The following is a 19,470-nucleotide window of genomic DNA, read 5'->3' as shown; positions in this document are numbered from 1 at the left end:
CGAGTGTGTCAGTGTGTCAGCGAGTGTGTCAGTGAGTGTAGTGTATAATATAGTGTAGTGTATAGTATAATGTAGTGTAAGGTAGTGTATAGTGTAGTGTATAGTGTAGTGTATAGTGTAGTGTATAGCGTAGTGTATGGTGTAGTGTATGGTGTAGTGTATAGTGTAGTGTATAGTGTAGTGTATAATGTAGTGTATGGTGTAGTGTATAGTGTAGTGTAGTGTGTAGTGTATAGTATAGTGTAGTGTATAGTATAGTGCATAGTGCAGTGTATCGTCGTGTATAGTAGTGTATAGTAGTGTATAGTGTAGTGTATTGTAGTGTATAGTGTAGTGTATGGTGTAGTGTATAGTGTAGTGTATAGCGTAGTGTATAGCGTAGTGTATAGTAGTGTACAGTGTAGTGTATAGTGTAGTGTATAGTGCAGTGTATCGTGTAGTGTATAGTGTAGTGTATTGTAGTGTATAGTGTATCGTGTAGTGTATAGTGTAGTGTGTATTGTAGTGTATATTGTAGTGTATAGTGTAGTGTATAGTGTAGTGTATAGTGTAGTGTATAGCGTAGTGTATAGTAGTGTACAGTGTAGTGTATAGTATAGTGCATAGTGCAGTGTATCGTAGTGTATAGTAGTGTATAGTGTAGTGTATAGTGTAGTGTATAGTGTAGTGTATGGTGTAGTGTATAGTGTAGTGTATAGTGTAGTGTATAGTAGTGTATAGTGTAGTGTATAGTAGTGTATAGTGTAGTGTATAGTGTAGTGTATAGTAGTGTATAGTGTAGTGTATTGTGTAGTGTATAGTGTAGTGTATAGTAGTGTATAGTGTAGTGTATAGTGTAGTGTATAGTGTAGTGTATAGCGTAGTGTATAGCGTAGTGTATAGTGTAGTGTATAGTAGTGTATAGTGTAGTGTATAGTGTAGTGTATAGTAGTGTATAGTGTAGTGTATAGTAGTGTATAGTGTAGTGTATAGTGTAGTGTATAGTAGTGTATAGTGTAGTGTATAGTGTAGTGTATAGTAGTGTATAGTGTAGTGTATAGTAGTGTATAGTGTAGTGTATAGTGTAGTGTATAGTAGTGTATAGTGTAGTGTATAGTAGTGTATAGTGTAGTGTATAGTGTAGTATATAGTGTAGTGTATAGTGTAGTGTATAGTAGTGTATAGTGTAGTGTATAGTGTAGTGTATAGCGTAGTGTATAGTAGTGTATAGTGTAGTATATAGTGTAGTGTATAGTGTAGTGTATAGTAGTGTATAGTGTAGTGTATAGTGTAGTGTATAGTAGTGTATAGTGTAGTGTATAGTGTAGTGTATAGTAGTGTATAGTGTAGTGTATAGTGTAGTGTATAGTAGTGTATAGTGTAGTGTATAGTGTAGTGTATAGTAGTGTATAGTGTAGTGTATAGTGTAGTGTATAGTGTAGTGTATAGTAGTGTATAGTAGTGTATAGTGTAGTGTATAGTGTAGTGTATAGTAGTGTATAGTAGTGTAGTGTATAGTGTAGTGTATAATAGTGTATATAGTAGTGTATATAGTAGTGTATAGTGTAGTGTATAGTGTAGTGTATAGTGTAGTGTATAGTAGTGTAGTGTATAGTAGTGTAGTGTATAGTGTAGTGTATAGTGTAGTGTATATAGTAGTGTATAGTGTAGTGTATAGTGTATAGTAGTGTATAGTGTAGTGTATAGTGTAGTGTATAGTGTAGTGTATAGTAGTGTATAGTGTAGTGTATAGTAGTGTATAGTAGCGTATATAGTAGCGTATAGTGTAGTGTATAGTGTAGTGTTTAGTGTAGTGTATAGTGTAGTGTTTAGTGTAGTGTATAGTGTAGTGTATAGTGTAGTGTATAGTGTAGTGTATAGTGTAGTGTATAGTGTAGTGTATAGTGTATAGTGTAGTGTATAGTAGTGTATAGTGTAGTGTATAGTGTAGTATATAGTGTATAGTGTAGTGTATAGTGTAGTGTATAGTGTAGTGTATAGTGTAGTATATAGTGTATAGTGTAGTGTATAGTGTAGTGTATAGTGTAGTATATAGTGTATAGTGTAGTGTATAGTGTAGTGTATAGTGTAGTGTATAGTAGTGTATAGTGTATAGTGTAGTGTATAGTGTAGTGTATAGTGTAGTGTATAGTGTAGTGTATAGTGTATAGTGTAGTGTATAGCGTAGTGTATAGCGTAGTGTATAGTGTAGTGTATAGTGTAGTGTATAGTGTAGTGTATAGAATGAACGTTTTACAAGAGGCACGGGGTGACCAATGAGGTCTAACTTGGTCTGTAACAAGGTAGGGCACTGATAAGGGCTTCACAGGTATGCCACCATTAAGTCCCCCACACAACACGGCCACTAAATTTCGATTTAAAGCTTTCGTGACTGCAGGGATTCATCTTCTTGGTTCTTTCGGTAAAGTCACGTAGAAGGGAAGTAATAAAATAATAAAAATAAAACATTATAAAATAATATAATTCACGTAGAAGGGAAGTAATAAAATAATAAAAATAAAACATTATAAAATAATATCATGTTTTATTTTTATTATTTTAAAAATAAAACATTATAAAATAATATGTTTTATTTTTTATTATTTTATTACTTCCCTTCTACGTAATATAAGTCACGTAGAAGGGAAGAAGGGAAGTAATAAAATAATAAAAATAAAACATTATAAAATAATATAATGTTTATTTTTATTATTTTATTACTTCCCTTCTACGTGACTTTACCGAAAGAACCAAGAAGATGAACACGGCCACTGTGACATCGACCACGATAAGATAAAAAATAACTTTGTTTCATTTGCATACTGTTAAGTTCTTTATTCATGTTTCCTAATACTTTGCATTGCTATCGTGTTTTTGAAAACTGTTGCTGCAACGTCCTTACCCCGTGCCCACTACTAGACCATCTGTGATCAAGAGATTTATAAGCTAATCAGATTCCTCCAGTATCAATATTCGCGCCAGGGTGTCAATGACCCTTGCCAGCTGTGCGGCAGGGTCGTGGGTTCAATCCCAGACCCTGACGAACGCCCCCCGTTGGACTTCTGTGACAAGAAAAGTTTTTCACTATAAATCCTTTATGTGCGTGGCATCGGTTTTATTTTATTATTCATTTCTGTTTTTCTTGAGTAAGAGTTTCATTTTTATCACGTTGGTATTTTAAATTAAATATAAGGAAAGTCGTATATAAGGATTATAAGGTTTTCAGTTTTTGTATGATTGTTTATATTGTACATTTTTGTTGTTTTCTTGAATAATTTTCTGTGTTTAGGAAAAATATATGATTGTGTTAGTGAAATATTTTTTTTCCTAAAAAGTGGAAAATTTTGGAAAAATAAATTGTCACACACAACGAGTCTGTGTGGAAAATGTCAGCTCGATTGGATCACGGGAAGTGGGTTAAAAAACGACCGAAAGATTTGCACGGTCGTAAGCGCGCAAGCAAGCAAGCAAGTGAACTTAATATAAAGGATTAAAAAATACGAAAAACTTTAGAGCTCAGAGGATTCCTCCTGCAGTCTAAATAAACACACTCCTCCTGCGGAGGGAGCTGGTAGGAACGTTGGGTTGCTCGGTCAATGGCCTGCAGGGTCAACGGCCAGGGTGTGGTGTATTCCGCAAATATGGCCGACTGTGAGGGCGGGCACAAGCCGGCGTGAGTAGGTGAAACGTTGAGTTTTATAAGGGCACCACGGGGTGACCAGCCCCTCCCCACCCAGCCCCACCCCACCCTCCCCACCCAGCCCCTCCCCACTCTCCCCACCCAGCCCCTCCCCACTCTCCCCACCCAGCCCCACCCCACCCTCCCCACCCAGCCCCTCCCCACCCTCCCCATTCAGCCCCTCCCCACCCTCCCCACCCAGCCCCTCCCCACCCTCCCCATTCAGCCCCTCCCCACCCTCCCCACCCAGCCCCACCCTCCCCACCCAGCCCCACCCTCCCCACTCAGCCCCTCCCCACCCTCCCCACCCAGCCCCATCCTCCCCACCCAACCCCACCCACCCTCCCCACCCACCCAGCCCCTCCCCACCCTCCCCTCCCCACCCAGCCCCTCCCTCCCCACCCAGCACCTCCCTCCCCACCCAGCCCCTCCCTCCCCACCCAGTCCCTCCCCACCCAGCCCCTCCCCACCCAGCCCTTCCCCACCCTCCCCACCCAGCCCCTCCCCACCCAGCCCCTCCCTCCCCACCCAGCCCCTCCCCACCTTCCCCTCTCCACCCAGCCCCACACCTCCCATTTTTGGATGCACGACGGACAGACGGACACAATAATCCCCTGTGGGCTGGTGTAACCAGGAGGTTACTACCAGTATTAATATTCTGATTGTGTCTATGAGTGACGGCTCATTTGTGGTGGTCGCTTCCCAAAAATAGTCGCATAGCAAAATTAAAAAAAGTTTATAGTTTTAAAACAACTAAAAAAATAAGCTAATACCTCAGCGGGCTTTGCCCGATAGGAAGGGGATGTAGTAGTAGGTTTTTACCCTTTTAAACTGGTACAAAACTGACACCTTTATACAAGGCATCATGTTTGCAATGAGCACAACACAAGCAGTCAAAAATGCAAACAAAAAGAAACAACTCTGATGATGATAATGATATGCACTGTCCTTGAAGTTGATTGGTCCACACCCGAGACGGCTTTCTTTAGAGCCTAGTCCCCATTGGTGCTGGACCAGATGACGCCAAAAGGCGCACAACTCAAAGACAGCGCACTATCAGAGTACTGAGAGCTCGGGGTAAGCATTTACACTATGAGACATCTCCTTTACCAGTGGCAAAATATCGTTGTAGGTTTTTACACTTTTAAACTGGTACAAAAAGAGATCTCATAGTGAGAAAGGGGATGGTTTGTATTTTTTAAATTTGTGTTTGGGTGATTAGATTACCTCTCTTGTACTTTGCGCTGCTGTTGTTTGGTTTGTATTGTGCTTGTGTTGTGGTAACGTTCTTAACCCCGTGCCCCTAACTGGACATCGGTGAGCAAAAAGAGCTTTAGAGCTCATCGGATTTCTCCTCCAGTTCGAAATAAACATTCTCATTCCGAATGCAAATCCTCCAAGTGGCTCGGTCAACTGAGGTGGCACTACAAAGATCCTGGGTTCAAAAACCAGGTCGCAGCCGACTGCGATCAGATAATGCCCGCACCTATGAAGGCCGGCACGGCACACGAGGGGGTGGGTGACCAGCACCACGCCCGACACACTCACACACGCTCACACACTCACACACGCTCACTCAGCCTGTGAATGTACCATTAACCATCACACAAAGGCATCCGGTATAGCCCAACAGACTGTAGGGGCAAGTGCTGTTAGCGAGTAGCAGCACCTATGAAGGCCGGCACGGCACACGAGGGGGTGGGTGGCCAGCACCACGCCCGACACACTCACACACTCACACACGCTCACTCACGCTCACTCAGCCTGTGAATGAACCATTACCCACCACACAAAGGCCTCCGGTATAGCCCAACAGACTGTTGGGGCAAGTGCTGTTAGCAAGTAGCAGCACCTACGAAGGCCGGCACGGCACACGAGGGGGTGGGTGGCCAGCACCACGCCCAACACACTCACACACTCACACACGCTCACTCGGCCTGTGCATGTACCATTACCCACCACACACAGACAGACCCCCCCATATAGCATTAACAGACTGTTGGGGCAAGTGCTGTTAGCAAGTAGCAGCACCTACGAAGGCCGGCACGGCACACGAGGGGGTGGGTGGCCAGCACCACGCCCGACACACTCACACGCTCACACACGCTCACTCGGCCTGTGAATGTACTATTATGCATCACACACACACAAAGACAAAGATCCCCCGTGTAGCCTGAACAGACTGTAGGGGCAAGTGCTGTTAGTGAGTAGCAGCACCTATGAAGGCCGGCACAGCACACGAGGGGGTGAGTGGCCAGCACCACACCCGGCCGCCTTTGTCTCCCCAGTGGCGATGTTTACTACGCAGCGCACCAGCTACTCATTTGAGGCTGTCTCTCTCTCACACACACACAGACACACCAACACATCACACGCACGGGAAATGGACAATGGCTTTTCTGCAGAGGGCGTGATGATGATGATGACGACAAGGATAGGGTGGGGGAGGTGGTGGTGAAGGTGGGGGGAGTTTGCAACAACAACAAAAAACCTCAAGCCACACCACTTAAGAGCAGCCACCGCTCAACCAGACACACCAGCGGTGTGAACAGCAGCCGAGATGGGTACACTTAAGTGGTGCCTAGGGAGGTGTTGACTACCTCGCCTGGTATACAGGAGGTCGTGGGTTCGATCCCGATCCTCTGACGATGCCTGCTGCTGTGTATTTGGAGTTTGGGTGTCTCTCTCTCTCATCATCATCATCACGGTGGCTAGGAGATGTTAACTACCTCGCCTGATATACAGGAGGTCGTGGGTTCGATCCCGACCCCATGACGCCTACCTGCTGCTTTGTATTTGGAGTTTGCGTGTCTCTCTCTCTCATCATCATCATGGTGGCTAGGAGATGTATCTCTGTGTGTGAGACTGTGGGTCTCCTAGCCACCGTGATGATGATGAGAGAGAGAGACACGCAAACTCCAAATACACAGCAGCAGGCATCGTCAGGGTCGGGATCGAACCCACGACCTCCTGCATACCAGGCGAGGTAGTTAACATCTCCTAGCCACTGACCGTGATGATGATGATGGGAGAGAGACACGCAAACTCCAAATACCCAGCAGCAGGCATCGTCAGGGTCGGGATCGAACCCACGACCTCCTGCACACCAAGCGAGGTAGTCAACATCTCCTAGCCACTGACCGTGATGATGATGAGAGAGAGACACCCAAACTCCAAATACACAGCAGCAGGCATCGTCAGGGTCGGGATCGAACACACGACCTCCTGCACACCAGGCGAGGTAGTTAACATCTCCTAGCCACTGACCGTGATGATGATGAGAGAAGGACACGCAAACTCCAAATACACAGCAGCAGGCATCGTCAGGGTCGGGATCGAACCCACGACCTCCTGCACATCAGGCGAGGTAGTCAACATCTCCTAGCCACTGACCGTGATGATGATGAGAGAGGGACACGCAAACTCCAAATACACAGCAGCAGGCATCGTCAGGGTCGGGATCGAACCCACGACCTCCTGTATATCAGGCGAGGTAGTCAACATCTCCTAGCCACCGTGATGATGATGAGAGAGAGAGACACGCAAACTCCAAATACACAGCAGCAGGCATCGTCAGGGTCGGGATCGAACCCACGACCTCCTGTATATCAGGCGAGGTAGTCAACATCTCCTAGCCACCGTGATGATGATGAGAGAGAGAGACACGCAAACTCCAAAAACACAGCAGCAGCAGGCATCGTCAGGGTCGGGATCGAACCCACGACCTCCTGCACACCAGTCGAGATAGTTAACACCTCCCTAGGCACCACTTAAGTGGACCCATCTCATCACGGGCGAAAATGCGCTCTTCACAAGCACCCTCCGGAGGGAACGTATCCCTCATCGCGAATAACGAGAGACAGACAGGAGTGGGGGGGGAGAGGGAGGAAACGTCTCGAATATCAACGTCCGCCACTTACCGGGTTCCGGACTTGTCTCCCATGACGGGGGCGGGCGGTTGATGCGAGCGCGTTGGAGGGTTAGCAGTGCCACGTCACCTTTCCAAAGCCTCCTGCGAACAACAATGATAAAAAATTAACCCGTAAAAACTAAGTTTTTCACTATAAATCCTTTATATGCGTGGCGGCTAGAGTCCTCTCGTCCTCTGGCTTGAGATGGCTGCCACCTATGGGTCAGATGAATGGCTGCCACCATTAAGCAATTGGTAATTACATATAATTTATTTTTTCCTAAAAAGTGTAAAATAAATTGTCACGCACAACGAGTCTGTGTGCAAACTGTCAGCTCGATTGGATCACGGGAAGCGGGTTAAAAAACGACCGAAATATTTGCACGGTCGTAAGCGCGCAAGCAAGCAAGCAAGCGAACTTAATATAAAGGATTTAAAAACGAGACGTGATAGAGCAAATCTGAGATCAGATTTGGAATCGGCACCCTGAAATTAGTCTAAAGCAGCTGCAAAAGTCCAGGCCAAAAATTTTTTTTATTTTTTATTGACCAGTGTAATGTACAAAAAAAATAGAAACGCAAAGACTCCCCCATGCCGGGTTGAACAGACTTGTTGGGGCACGGAACCTCCGCTGTACGTTGAACTTCTTTCGCGCCGTACGTAGTAGCTGTGATCGCGGGTGGCGTTGGGTCAGAACCAACCGCCGCGCCCGGCCGCCTTTACCTCCCCCGGCGGTGATGATTGTTTTTTTTTTATTTGCCGTTTAAATGACAACATTTCGTTTTATCCCGGAGGAATCTGATGAGCTCTGAATCTCTTGATCTCTTTCACAGATTGCCCAGTGTAAGGCCGATTCGAACTACACAGTGGGAGAGGCGCAGGACCTCCTCAGATATTCGCCATTGATGTTAGCCGTGAGCGGGGCGGACGTGGTGGGTGCTGGGTAGGGAGCAGACTCGTAACTCAAGAGAGGAAGGGAAAGGCAAGGAGGGTTCATAGCGCAGGCGAGGTAGTTAACATCTCCTAGCCACCGTGATGATGATGCGAGAGAGAGACACGCAAACTCCAAATATACAGCAGCAGGCATCGTCAGGGTCGGGATCGAACCCACGACCGCCTGTATACCAGGCGAGGTAGTCAACATCTCCTAGCCACCGTGATGATGATGATGCGAGAGAGAGACACGCAAACTCCAAATATACAGCAGCAGCAGGCATCGTCAGGGTCGGGATCGAACCCACGACCTCCTGTGTACCAGGCGAGGTAGTTAACATCTCCTAGCCACCGTGATGATGATGAGAGAGAGACACGCAAACTCCAAATATACAGCAGCAGGCATCGTCAGGGTCGGGATCGAACCCACAACCTCCTGTATACCAGGCGATGTAGTTAACATCTCCTAGCCACCGTGATGATGATGAGAGAGAGACACGCAAACTCCAAATACACAGCAGCAGGCATCGTCAGGGTCGGGATCGAACCCACGACCTCCTGTATATCAGGCGAGGTAGTGAACATCTCCTAGCCACTGTGATGATGATGCGAGAGAGAGACACGCAAACTCCAAATATACAGCAGCAGGCATCGTCAGGGTCGGGATCGAACCCACGACCTCCTGTATACCAGGCGAGGTAGTTAACATCTCCTAGCCATCGTGATGATGATGTGAGAGACACGCAAACTCCAAATATACAGCAGACATCGTCAGGGTCGGGATCGAACCCACGACCTCCTGCACACCAGGCGAGGTAGTTAACATCTCATAGCCACCGTGATGATGATGAGAGAGAGACACGCAAACTCCAAATATACAGCAGGCATCGTCAGGGTCGGGATCGAACCTACGACCTCCTGCACACCAGGCGAGGTAGTTAACATCTCATAGCCACCGTGATGATGATGCGAGAGACACGCAAACTCCAAATATACAGCAGCAGCAGGCATCGTCAGGGTCGGGATCGAACCCACGACCTCCTGTGTGCCAGGCGAGGTAGTTAACATCTCCTAGCCACCGTGATGATGATGCGAGAGAGAGACACGCAAACTCCAAATAAACAGCAGCAGGCGTCTGGATAGAACCCACGACCTCCTGTACACCAGGCGAGGTAGTTAACATCTCCTAGCCACCGTGATGATGATGATGAGAGAGAGACGCAGACTCCAAATATACAGCAGCAGCAGGCATCGTCAGGGTCGGGATCGAACCCACGACCTCCTGTAGATCAGGCGAGGTAATTAACATCTCCTAGCCACTGTGATGATGATGCGAGAGACACGCAAACTTCAAATATACAGCAGGCATCGTCAGCGTCGGGATCGAACCCACGACCACCTGTATACCAGGCGAGGTAGTCAACATCTCCTAGCCACCGTGATGATGATGCGAGAGACACACAAACTCCAAATATACAGCAGGCATCGTCAGGGTCGGGATCGAACCCACGACCACCTGTATACCAGGCGAGGTAGTCAACATCTCCTAGCCACCGTGATGATGATGCGAGAGACACGCAAACTTCAAATATACAGCAGGCATCGTCAGGGTCGGGATCGAACCCACGACCACCTGTATACCAGGCGAGGTAGTTAACATCTCCTAGCCACCGTGATGATGATGATGCGAGAGACACACAAACTCCAAATATACAGCAGCAGGCATCATCAGGGTCGGGATCGAACCCACGACCTCCTGTATACCAGGCGAGGTAGTTAACATCTCCTAGTCACCGTGATGATGATGCGAGAGACACGCAAACTCCAAATATACAGCAGCAGGCATCGTCAGGGTCGGGATCGAACCCACGACCGCCTGTATACCAGGCGAGGTAGTTAACATCTCCTAGCCACCGTGATGATGATGAGAGAGGGACACGCAAACTCCAAATAAACAGCAGCAGGAGTCTGGATAGAACCCACGACCTCCTGTACACCAGGCGAGGTAGTTAACATCTCATAGCCACCGAGATGATGATGATGAGAGAGAGAGACACGCAAACTCCAAATATACAGCAGCAGGCATCGTCAGGGTCGGGATCGAACCCACGACCTCCTGTAGATCAGGCGAGGTAGTTAACATCTCCTAGCCACCGTGATGATGATGAGAGAGAGACACGCAAACTCCAAATATACAGTAACAGGCATCGTCAGGGTCGGGATCGAACCCACGACCTCCTGTATACCAGGAGAGGTAGTTAACATCTCCTAGCCACCGTGATGATGATGCGAGAGACACGCAAACTCCAAATATACAGCAGCAGGCATCGTCAGGGTCGGGATCGAACCCACGACCGCCTGTATACCAGGCGAGGTAGTTAAAATCTCCTAGCCACCGTGATGATGATGCGAGAGACACGCAAACTCCAAATATACAGCAGCAGGCATCGTCAGGGTCGGGATCGAACCCACGACCTCCTGTAGATCAGGCGAGGTAGTCAACATCTCCTAGCCACCTCTCCCCGCACCACCCTGAACCCAATCCTCTCCCTCCCCGGTGATGCTGCCGCTGATTCCGCTGCTGGGCTGACAGCGGAGCACAACAACGATGTTGACGACACACAGCAGCGTCCGCGGCCTTTGAGGCGACGTTTCGGGCAACAGCCCTTCTTCATAGAGACAAAGGCCCCCCGCGTAGCCTCGATATGGGCCCGTTGAGGCAAGTGCTGTTAGCGGAGCAGCAGAAGGCCGGCACGGTGCATCTGCGATGAGTGGCGGGGGTTGGTGCCCAGCACCACGCCCGACCGCCTTTGTATCTCTACAATGGCTGACGTTTATTACACATCGCACCGGGTACTCATTTCGAGGCCAAGTAGACCTAAAGCGAGCACACACACAGACGTATACGCAAGTGTGCGGTCAACCATCATCCGTCAGCAGCCAGGGTCAATCCACTGCTGGACCATCTCGATCCGTGGTTTAAATTGCTCCCATCTCCAAACACCAAAAGGAGGTTTTTTCGGTAAAGTCACCGAAAAAACCTAATCCTTGCAGTCACGAAAGCTTCAAATCTATAACCAAAAGGAGGATTGTGCTGTACCACAAAGACAAAGATACCCCGTGTAGCCTGCAACAAGAGTCCATACTCTGTGGTTCTTTAGGTAAAGTCACGTAGGTAGAAAAATAAATGAAATAAAACCAAAAATAATTCATCGCAACACAACAGGCGGAAAAAAAAATCCAGCAGTGATATTTTCTTTTTTGATGTGAAGCTTTCGTAACTGCAGAAATCCATACTCTGTGGTTCTTTAGGTAAATTCACGTAGGCAGATAAAATAAATGAAATAAAAAATAATTCATCGCAACACAACAGGCGGAAAAAATAATCCAGCAGTGATATTTAATTTTTTGATGCGAAGCTTTCGTGACTGAATAAATCCATACTCTGTGGTTCTTTAGGTAAATTCACGTAGGTGGATAAAATAAATGAAATAAAAAATAATTCATCGCAACACAACAGGCGGAAAAAATCATCCAGCAGTGATATTTTATTTTTTTATGTGAAGCTTTCGTGGCTGAATAAATCCATATTATGTGGTTCTTTAGGTAAAGTCACGTAGCTGGAAAAATAAATAAAATAAAATTCATGGCAATGCAACAGGCGGAAAAAATCATCCAGCAGTGATATTTTATTTTTTTATTTGAAGCTTTCGTAACTGCAGAAATCCATACTCTGTGGTTCTTTAGGTAAATTCACGTAGGTAGAAAAATAAATTAAATAAAAAATAATTCATCGCAACACAACAGGCGGAAAAAATCATCCAGCAGTGATATTTTATTTTTTGATGCGAAGCTTTCGTGACTGAATAAATCCATACTCTGTGGTTCTTTAGGTAAATTCACGTAGGCAGATAAAATAAACAAGCAGTTCTCCTGCCTGTATCTGTTCCACCTGATGACGGTCACTTGCGTTGCGATCGAAACGTCGTGATCTATTATTTTTAAACTCACGTGACGTTACCGAAAGAACCACAGAATATGGATTTATTCAGTGACGAAAGCTTCAAATAAAAAATAAAAATCACTGCTAGATAATTTTTTCTGCCTGTTGTGCTGCGATGAATTATTTTTTTCATTTATTTTTCCACCTACGTGACTTTACCTAAAGAACCACAGAATATGGATTTATTCAGTTACGAAAGCTTCAAATAAAAAAATAAAATATCACTGCTGGATGATTGTTTCCGCCTGTTGCATTGCCATGAATTTTATTTTATTTATTTTTCCAGCTACGTGACTTTACCTAAAGAACCACAGAATATGGATTTATTCAGTCACGAAAGCTTCACACAAAAAAAATAAAATATCACTGCTGGATGATTGTTTCCGCCTGTTGCATTGCCATGAATTTTATTTTATTTATTTTTCCAGCTACGTGACTTTACCTAAAGAACCACATAATATGGATTTATTCAGCCACGAAAGCTTCACACAAAAAAAATAAAATATCACTGCTGGATTATTTTTTCCGCCTGTTGTGTTGCGATGAATTTTTTGTCGTTTTATTTCATTTATTTTTCTACCCACGTGACTTTACCTAAAGAACCACAGAGTATTGATCCCTGCAGTCACGAAAGCTTCACATCACGAACGCAACAAGAGTGTTGGGGCGAGCGCTGTTAGTAGCGAGTAGCAGCACCTATACAAAGACAAAGGTCCCCCGTGTAGCCTCTAACAGACTGTAGGGGCAAGTGCTGTTAGTAGCGAGTAGCAGCACCTATACAAAGACAAAGGTCCCCCGTGTAGCCTCTAACAGACTGTAGGGGCAAGTGCTGTTAGCGAGTAGCAGCAGCACCTATACAAAGGTCCCCCGTGTAGCCTCAACAGACTGTAGGGGCAAGTGCTGTTAGCGAGTAGCAGCACCTATACACAGACAAAGGTCCCCCGTGTAGCCTCAACAGACTGTAGGGGCAAGTGCTGTTAGCGAGTAGCAGCAGCTATACAAAGACAAAGGTCCCCCGTGTAGCCTTCAACAGACTGTAGGGGCAAGTGCTGTTAGTAGCGAGTAGCAGCAGCTATACAAAGACAAAGGTCCCCCGTGTAGCCTTCAACAGACTGTAGGGCAAGTGCTGTTAGTAGCGAGTAGCAGCAGCTATACAAAGACAAAGGTCCCCCGTGTAGCCTCTAACAGACTGTAGGGGCAAGTGCTGTTAGTAGCGAGTAGCAGCAGCTATACAAAGACAAAGGTCCCCCGTGTAGCCTCTAACAGACTGTAGGGGCAAGTGCTGTTAGCGAGTAGCAGCACCTATACACAGACAAAGGTCCCCCGTGTAGCCTTCAACAGACTGTAGGGGCAAGTGCTGTTAGTAGCGAGTAGCAGCAGCTATACAAAGACAAAGGTCCCCCGTGTAGCCTTCAACAGACTGTAGGGCAAGTGCTGTTAGTAGCGAGTAGCAGCAGCTATACACAGACAAAGGTCCCCCGTGTAGCCTCTAACAGACTGTAGGGGCAAGTGCTGTTAGCGAGTAGCACCTATGAAGGTTACCGGCGCTGTGGTTACACGAGGGGGTGGCTACCAGCACCACGCCCGGCCGCCTTTGTCTCCCCAGTGGCGATGTTTACCACACAGCGCATCAGGTATACATTTGAGGCTGAGTCAACCTAGGGTAGGCCCAGCGCCGCGCTAACCACTGCACCACCGCTCCCCCCACACACACGCAACAACACTTGACAAAAGCGTCAAATTAGCACGCCAATCGCGACGTTAACCGAACAGTGAAAAACACAGGTGGAGTTATTTACATTTTTATAAAATTTTAGTTAAAAAAATCATAAAAATTTGATAAAATAAAATAAAAATTTACCTCAAAAATCGTCAGGGGACGTCTCGACCACCACCAACCACCGCTCTGCGAAGCGATTCTACAGAGACGCGCACACACGACCACTTTGTCGCACTATATATTATATTTATTTGTTTGTGTTAAACAAATAAGAAATACTAATTTCTGTTGTTTTTATTTCTCTGCGCGCGTCGCCACAAAACGTAACGTCAATGCGAGAAAAATGGAGCTTCTTAGATTCCGTGCAGCGGATAAGTATAGGGGTGGGTGAGGGGTGGGTGGGGGGGTGGGTGGGGGGGGTGGGAATGGAGGTCTGTGATTGGCTCTGCTCGGTCACGCGGGGTGGGATGGGTGGGGGCGGTGGTTGTGTTGTTGATGGTGGGTGAGACGGGTGGGGCGGTACGGATCTGTGCTGTGAAATCTAAACGGGTTGCTCCGCCCACCTTCTTTCCTATTGGTTCCGCTCATCGAAGCCACGCCCACCTCTTCCCCTATTGGTCCTGCCCATTTAACTCCCCCCCATCCTCCCTACCTCTTTTCCTATTGGATACGCCCATCTGACCCCCCCCATCTCTTCCCCTATTGGTTCCGCCCATCAAAGCCACGCCCACCTCTTCCCCTATTGGTTCCGCCCATCTAACTCCCCCTCCCACACCTCTACCTCTTTCCCTATTGGTTAAGCTCAACAAACCCACCCCCCCCTACCTCTTTCCCTATTGGTTTCGCCCATCTAACCCCCAACACCTCCACCTCTTTCCCTATTGGTTAAGCTCATCGAACCCACCCCCCGACCTCTTTCCCTATTGGTTCCGCCCATCTCCGAAACGTCGTGATTTTTATTTTTATTTTATTATTTTTATTTTTTATTTTACCTTTATTAATTTTAATTTTAATTGTTTTACCTACGTGATTTTACCGAAAAAACCTATGAATATCTTTCCCTATTGGTTACGCCCATCTAACACCCAACACCTCCACCTCCTTCCCTATTGGTTAAGCTCATATAACCCACCCCCACCTCCTCTATCCTATCCCAATTAGTTGCCTCCCATCTCACCCCCCACACCCCCACCTCTTTCCTTATTGGCTACGATCATCTGACCCCCCCCCCAACCTCTTTCCCTATTGGTTTCGCCCATTTGACCCCCCCCCCCCCTCCATCTCTTTCCCTATTGGTTTCGCCCATCTAACCCCCCACACCTCCACCTCCTTCCCTATTGGTTTCGCCCATCTGACCCCCCTCCCCCAACCTCTTTCCCTATTGGTTTCGCCTATTTGACCCCCCCCCCCCACCTCGTTCCCTATTGGTTTCGCCCATCTGACCCCCTCCCACTCCACCTCGTTCCCTATTGGTTTCGCCCATCTGACCCCCTCTCACCCCACCTCTTTCCCTATTGGTTTCGCCCATCTAACGCCCCCAACCTCATATTTTTGGTTCTTTCGGTAAAGTCACGTAGAAGGGAAATAATAAAAATTAAACAATAAAATTCTCACGACGTTTCGATTGCAACACAAGCAATCTAATCATCAGGTGTGAAAACCACAGCAATATTTTTTTTAAAAAGTGGCTGTGGTTTTCACACCTGATGATGATTTTGCTTGTGTTGCAATCGAAACGTCGTGAGAATTAAATAGTACAATTTTTTATTATTTTATCATTTCCCTTCTACGTGACTTGACCGAAAGAACCAAGAATATGAATCCCTGCAGTCACCAAAGCTTCAAATCAAGATTATCATAGTTATATTCGTGGTTCTTTTGGTAAAGTCACGTACAAGGGAAATAATGAAATAATAAAAATTAAACAATAAAATTCAATCACGACGTTTCGATTGCAACACAAGCATTCATCATCAGGTGTGAAAACCACGGCAAAAAATTTCCGTGGTTTTCACACCTGATGATGAATGCTTGTGTTGCAATCGAAACGTCGTGAGAATTTTATTGCAAATGTTTTCATTATTTTATTATTTAATGATTTCCCTTCGACGTAACTTTACCGAAAGAACCAAGAATATGAATCCCTGCAGTCACGAAAGCTTTAAATCGAAACCCCCAACCTCACTCCCTATTGGTTCCGCCCATTATTTCAATTGCTGGGCCCCTCCCAATTCCCCCCCCCCCATCTCACTCCCTATTGGTTTCGCCCATTATTTAAATTGCTGGGCCCCTCCCAATTCCCCCCCCCCCCCCATCTCACTCCCTATTGGTTTCGCCCATTATTTAAATTGCTGGGCCCCTCCCAATTCCCCCCCCCCCATCTCACTCCCTATTGGTTTCGCCCATTATTTAAATTGCTGGGCCCCTCCCAACTCCCCCCCCCCATCTCACTCCCTATTGGTTTCGCCCATTATTTCAATTGCTGAGCCCCTCCCAACTCCCCCCCCCCATCTCTCTCCCTATTGGTTTCGCCCATTATTTCAATTGTTGAGCCTCTCCCAACTCCACCCCCCCATCTCACTCCCTATTGGTTTCGCCCATTATTTAAATTGCTGGGCCCCTCCCAACTCCCCCCCCCCCATCTCACTCCCTATTGGTTTCGCCCATTATTTCAATTGCTGAGCCCCTCCCAACTCCCCCCCCATCTCTCTCCCTATTGGTTTCGCCCATTATTTCAATTGTTGAGCCCCTCCCAACTCCCCCCCCCATCTCACTCCCTATTGGTTTCGCCCATTATTTAAATTGCTGGGCCTCTCCCAATTCCCCCCCCCCCCCATCGCTCTCCCTATTGGTTCCGCCCATTATTTCAATTGCTGGGCCTATCCCAACTCTCCCCCCCCCATCTCTCTCCCTATTGGTTTCGCCCATTATTTCAATTGCTGGGCCCCTCCCATCTCCCCCCCCCCCCCCCCATCGCTCTCCCTATTGGTTTCGTCCATTATTTCAATTGCTGGGCCTCTCCCAACTCCCCCCCCCCCCATCTCTCTCCCTATTGGTTTCGCCCATTATTTCAATTGCTGAGCCCCTCCCAACTCCCCCCCCCCCATCTCTCTCCCTATTGGTTTCGCCCATTATTTCAATTGTTGAGCCCCTCCCAACTCCCCCCCCCCATCGCTCTCCCTATTGGTTTCGTCCATTATTTCAATTGCTGGGCCTCTCCCAACTCCCCCCCCATCTCTCTCCCTATTGGTTTCGCCCATTATTTAAATTTCTGGGCCCCTCCCAACTCCCCCCCCTCCCTCGCTCTCCCTATTGGTTTCGTCCATTATTTCAATTGCTGGGCCTCTCCCAACTCCCCCCCCATCTCTCTCCCTATTGGTTTCGCCCATTATTTAAATTGCTGGGCCCCTCCCAACTCCCCCCCCCCCCATCTCTCTCCCTATTGGTTTTGTCCATTATTTCAATTGCTGGGCCTCTCCCAACTCCCCCCCCCCCCCCATCTCTCTCCCTATTGGTTTCGCCCATTATTTCAATTGCTGGGCCCCTCCCAATTCCCCCCCCCCATCTATCTCCCTATTGGTTTCGCCCATTATTTAAATTGCTGGGCATCTCCCAAAACCCCCCCCCATCTCTCTCCCTATTGGTTTCGCCCATTATTTCAATTGCTGTGCCCCCCCCCCCATCTCACTCCCTATTGGTTTCGCCCATTATTTCAATTGCTGGGTCCCTCCCAATTCCCCCCCCCCCCATCTCTCTCCCTATTGGTGTCGCCCATTATTTCAATTGCTGGGCCTCTCCCAATCCCCCCCCCCATCTCTCTCCCTATTGGTTTCGCCCATTATTTCAATTGCTGTGCCCCCCCCCCCCATCTCACTCCCTATTGGTTTCGCCCATTATTTCAATTGCTGTGCCTCTCCCAATCCCCCCCCCCATCTCACTCCCTATTGGTTTCGCCCATTATTTCAATTGCTGGGGGCAGAGCTTTGTGACGTCATATCTAAGGGTGGGGGGGGTTAGACTTTTCGTGACCCCGTGTGACGAAGGGAGGGGGTCAAAAATCGTCCAAAATCGCGTGACGTCATTTATGGACGGTCCCATACCTTTCGTGTGGTTGTTTTTGTTGCTGTAACTACTGGGACCATCTGCGTGTGAATTTCTACTTTTTAAAGCGCTTTACAGCTCATCGTATTCCTGCTGCAGGATACATTAATCTTCTTGGTTCTTTCGGTAAAGTCACGTAGAATGCAAATAATGAAAATAATAAAAATAAAACATAATAAAATAATATATTTTATAAAGTTTTATTATTATTATTTTATTATTATAACGTTTTATTTTTATTATTTTATTATTTCCAAAAATAAAACATAATAAAATAATATATTTCATTATGTTTTATTTTTATTATTTTATTACTTCCCTTCTACGTGACTTTACCGAAAGAACCAAGAAGATGAATCCCTGCTGCAGTCACGAAAGGATACATTAAATATTATGATCATTGGGACAAATCAGATCGCATCGTTTGTATAAGCCCCACCCCTTTTGGGGGTGGGGCCTAAGGAGGGAGACCACGCCTCTTTAGGGGGGAGGGGCGAGATAGACCACGCCCCTTAGGGGGGAGGGTGAGATAGACCACGCCCCTTAAGGGGAGGGCCTAGATAGACCACGCCCCTTACGGGGGATGGCGAGATAGACCACGTCCCTTAGGGGGAGGGGCGAGATAGACCACGCCTCATTGGGGGGAGGGCGAGATAGACCACGCCCCTTAGGGGGGAGGGGGAGATAGACCACGCCCCTTAGGGGGGAGGGGAAAGATAGACCACGCCCCTTAGGGGGAGCGCGAGATAGACCACGCCCCTTTGGGGGGGGAGGGGCGCACGATAGACCCACCCCTTTCGGGGGGTTGCGGTGGGGGCCCCACCACTTTGGGGGGGGGGGTGAGGGAGAGGACCCCCACCCCCCCACTTCCGGTCACCCCCCCCCTCCCCCACGTGTGGAGTTGCACTTTTCTCAACTTTTTCTTGAAGATTTTTCTCTCTTCGTCCTCTCTCCTCCTCCTTGCTGAGTGAGCGGCTACTGCTGCTGCTGCTACTACTGCTGCTGCTGCTACTACTGCTGCTGCTGCTACTACTGCTGCTGCTGCTACTACTGCTGCTACTACTGCTGCTGCTACTGCTGCTGCTGCTACTGCTGCTGCTGCTACTGCTGCTGCTGCTACTACTGCTGCTGCTACTGCTGCTACT

At 47.3% G+C, this 19,470-nt stretch overlaps 1 protein-coding gene across 1 annotated transcript in view; it reads right to left on the bottom strand.

Annotated features, from left to right (window-relative positions):
* LOC144952114 (beta-arrestin-1-like) overlaps positions 1 to 14,571 on the bottom strand; it is a 70,381-nt gene extending 55,810 nt beyond the window's left edge. Inside the window, exons 1-2 of the mRNA XM_078882517.1 lie at positions 14,366 to 14,571; positions 7,579 to 7,670 (exon numbers count right to left, since the gene is read on the bottom strand). Coding sequence (XP_078738643.1) covers positions 7,579 to 7,601 — 23 coding nt within the window. The 5' untranslated portion in view covers positions 7,602 to 7,670; positions 14,366 to 14,571. The remainder of the gene's footprint in view (positions 1 to 7,578; positions 7,671 to 14,365) is intronic.
* Positions 14,572 to 19,470: the final 4,899 nt, after the last annotated feature.

The sequence above is a fragment of the Lampetra fluviatilis genome, chromosome 66 (assembly GCF_964198595.1).
Source record: "Lampetra fluviatilis chromosome 66, kcLamFluv1.1, whole genome shotgun sequence".
In the NCBI taxonomy this organism is placed as follows: Eukaryota; Metazoa; Chordata; class Hyperoartia; order Petromyzontiformes; family Petromyzontidae; genus Lampetra; species Lampetra fluviatilis.
This window is presented reverse-complemented; position numbering and strand designations above follow the sequence as displayed.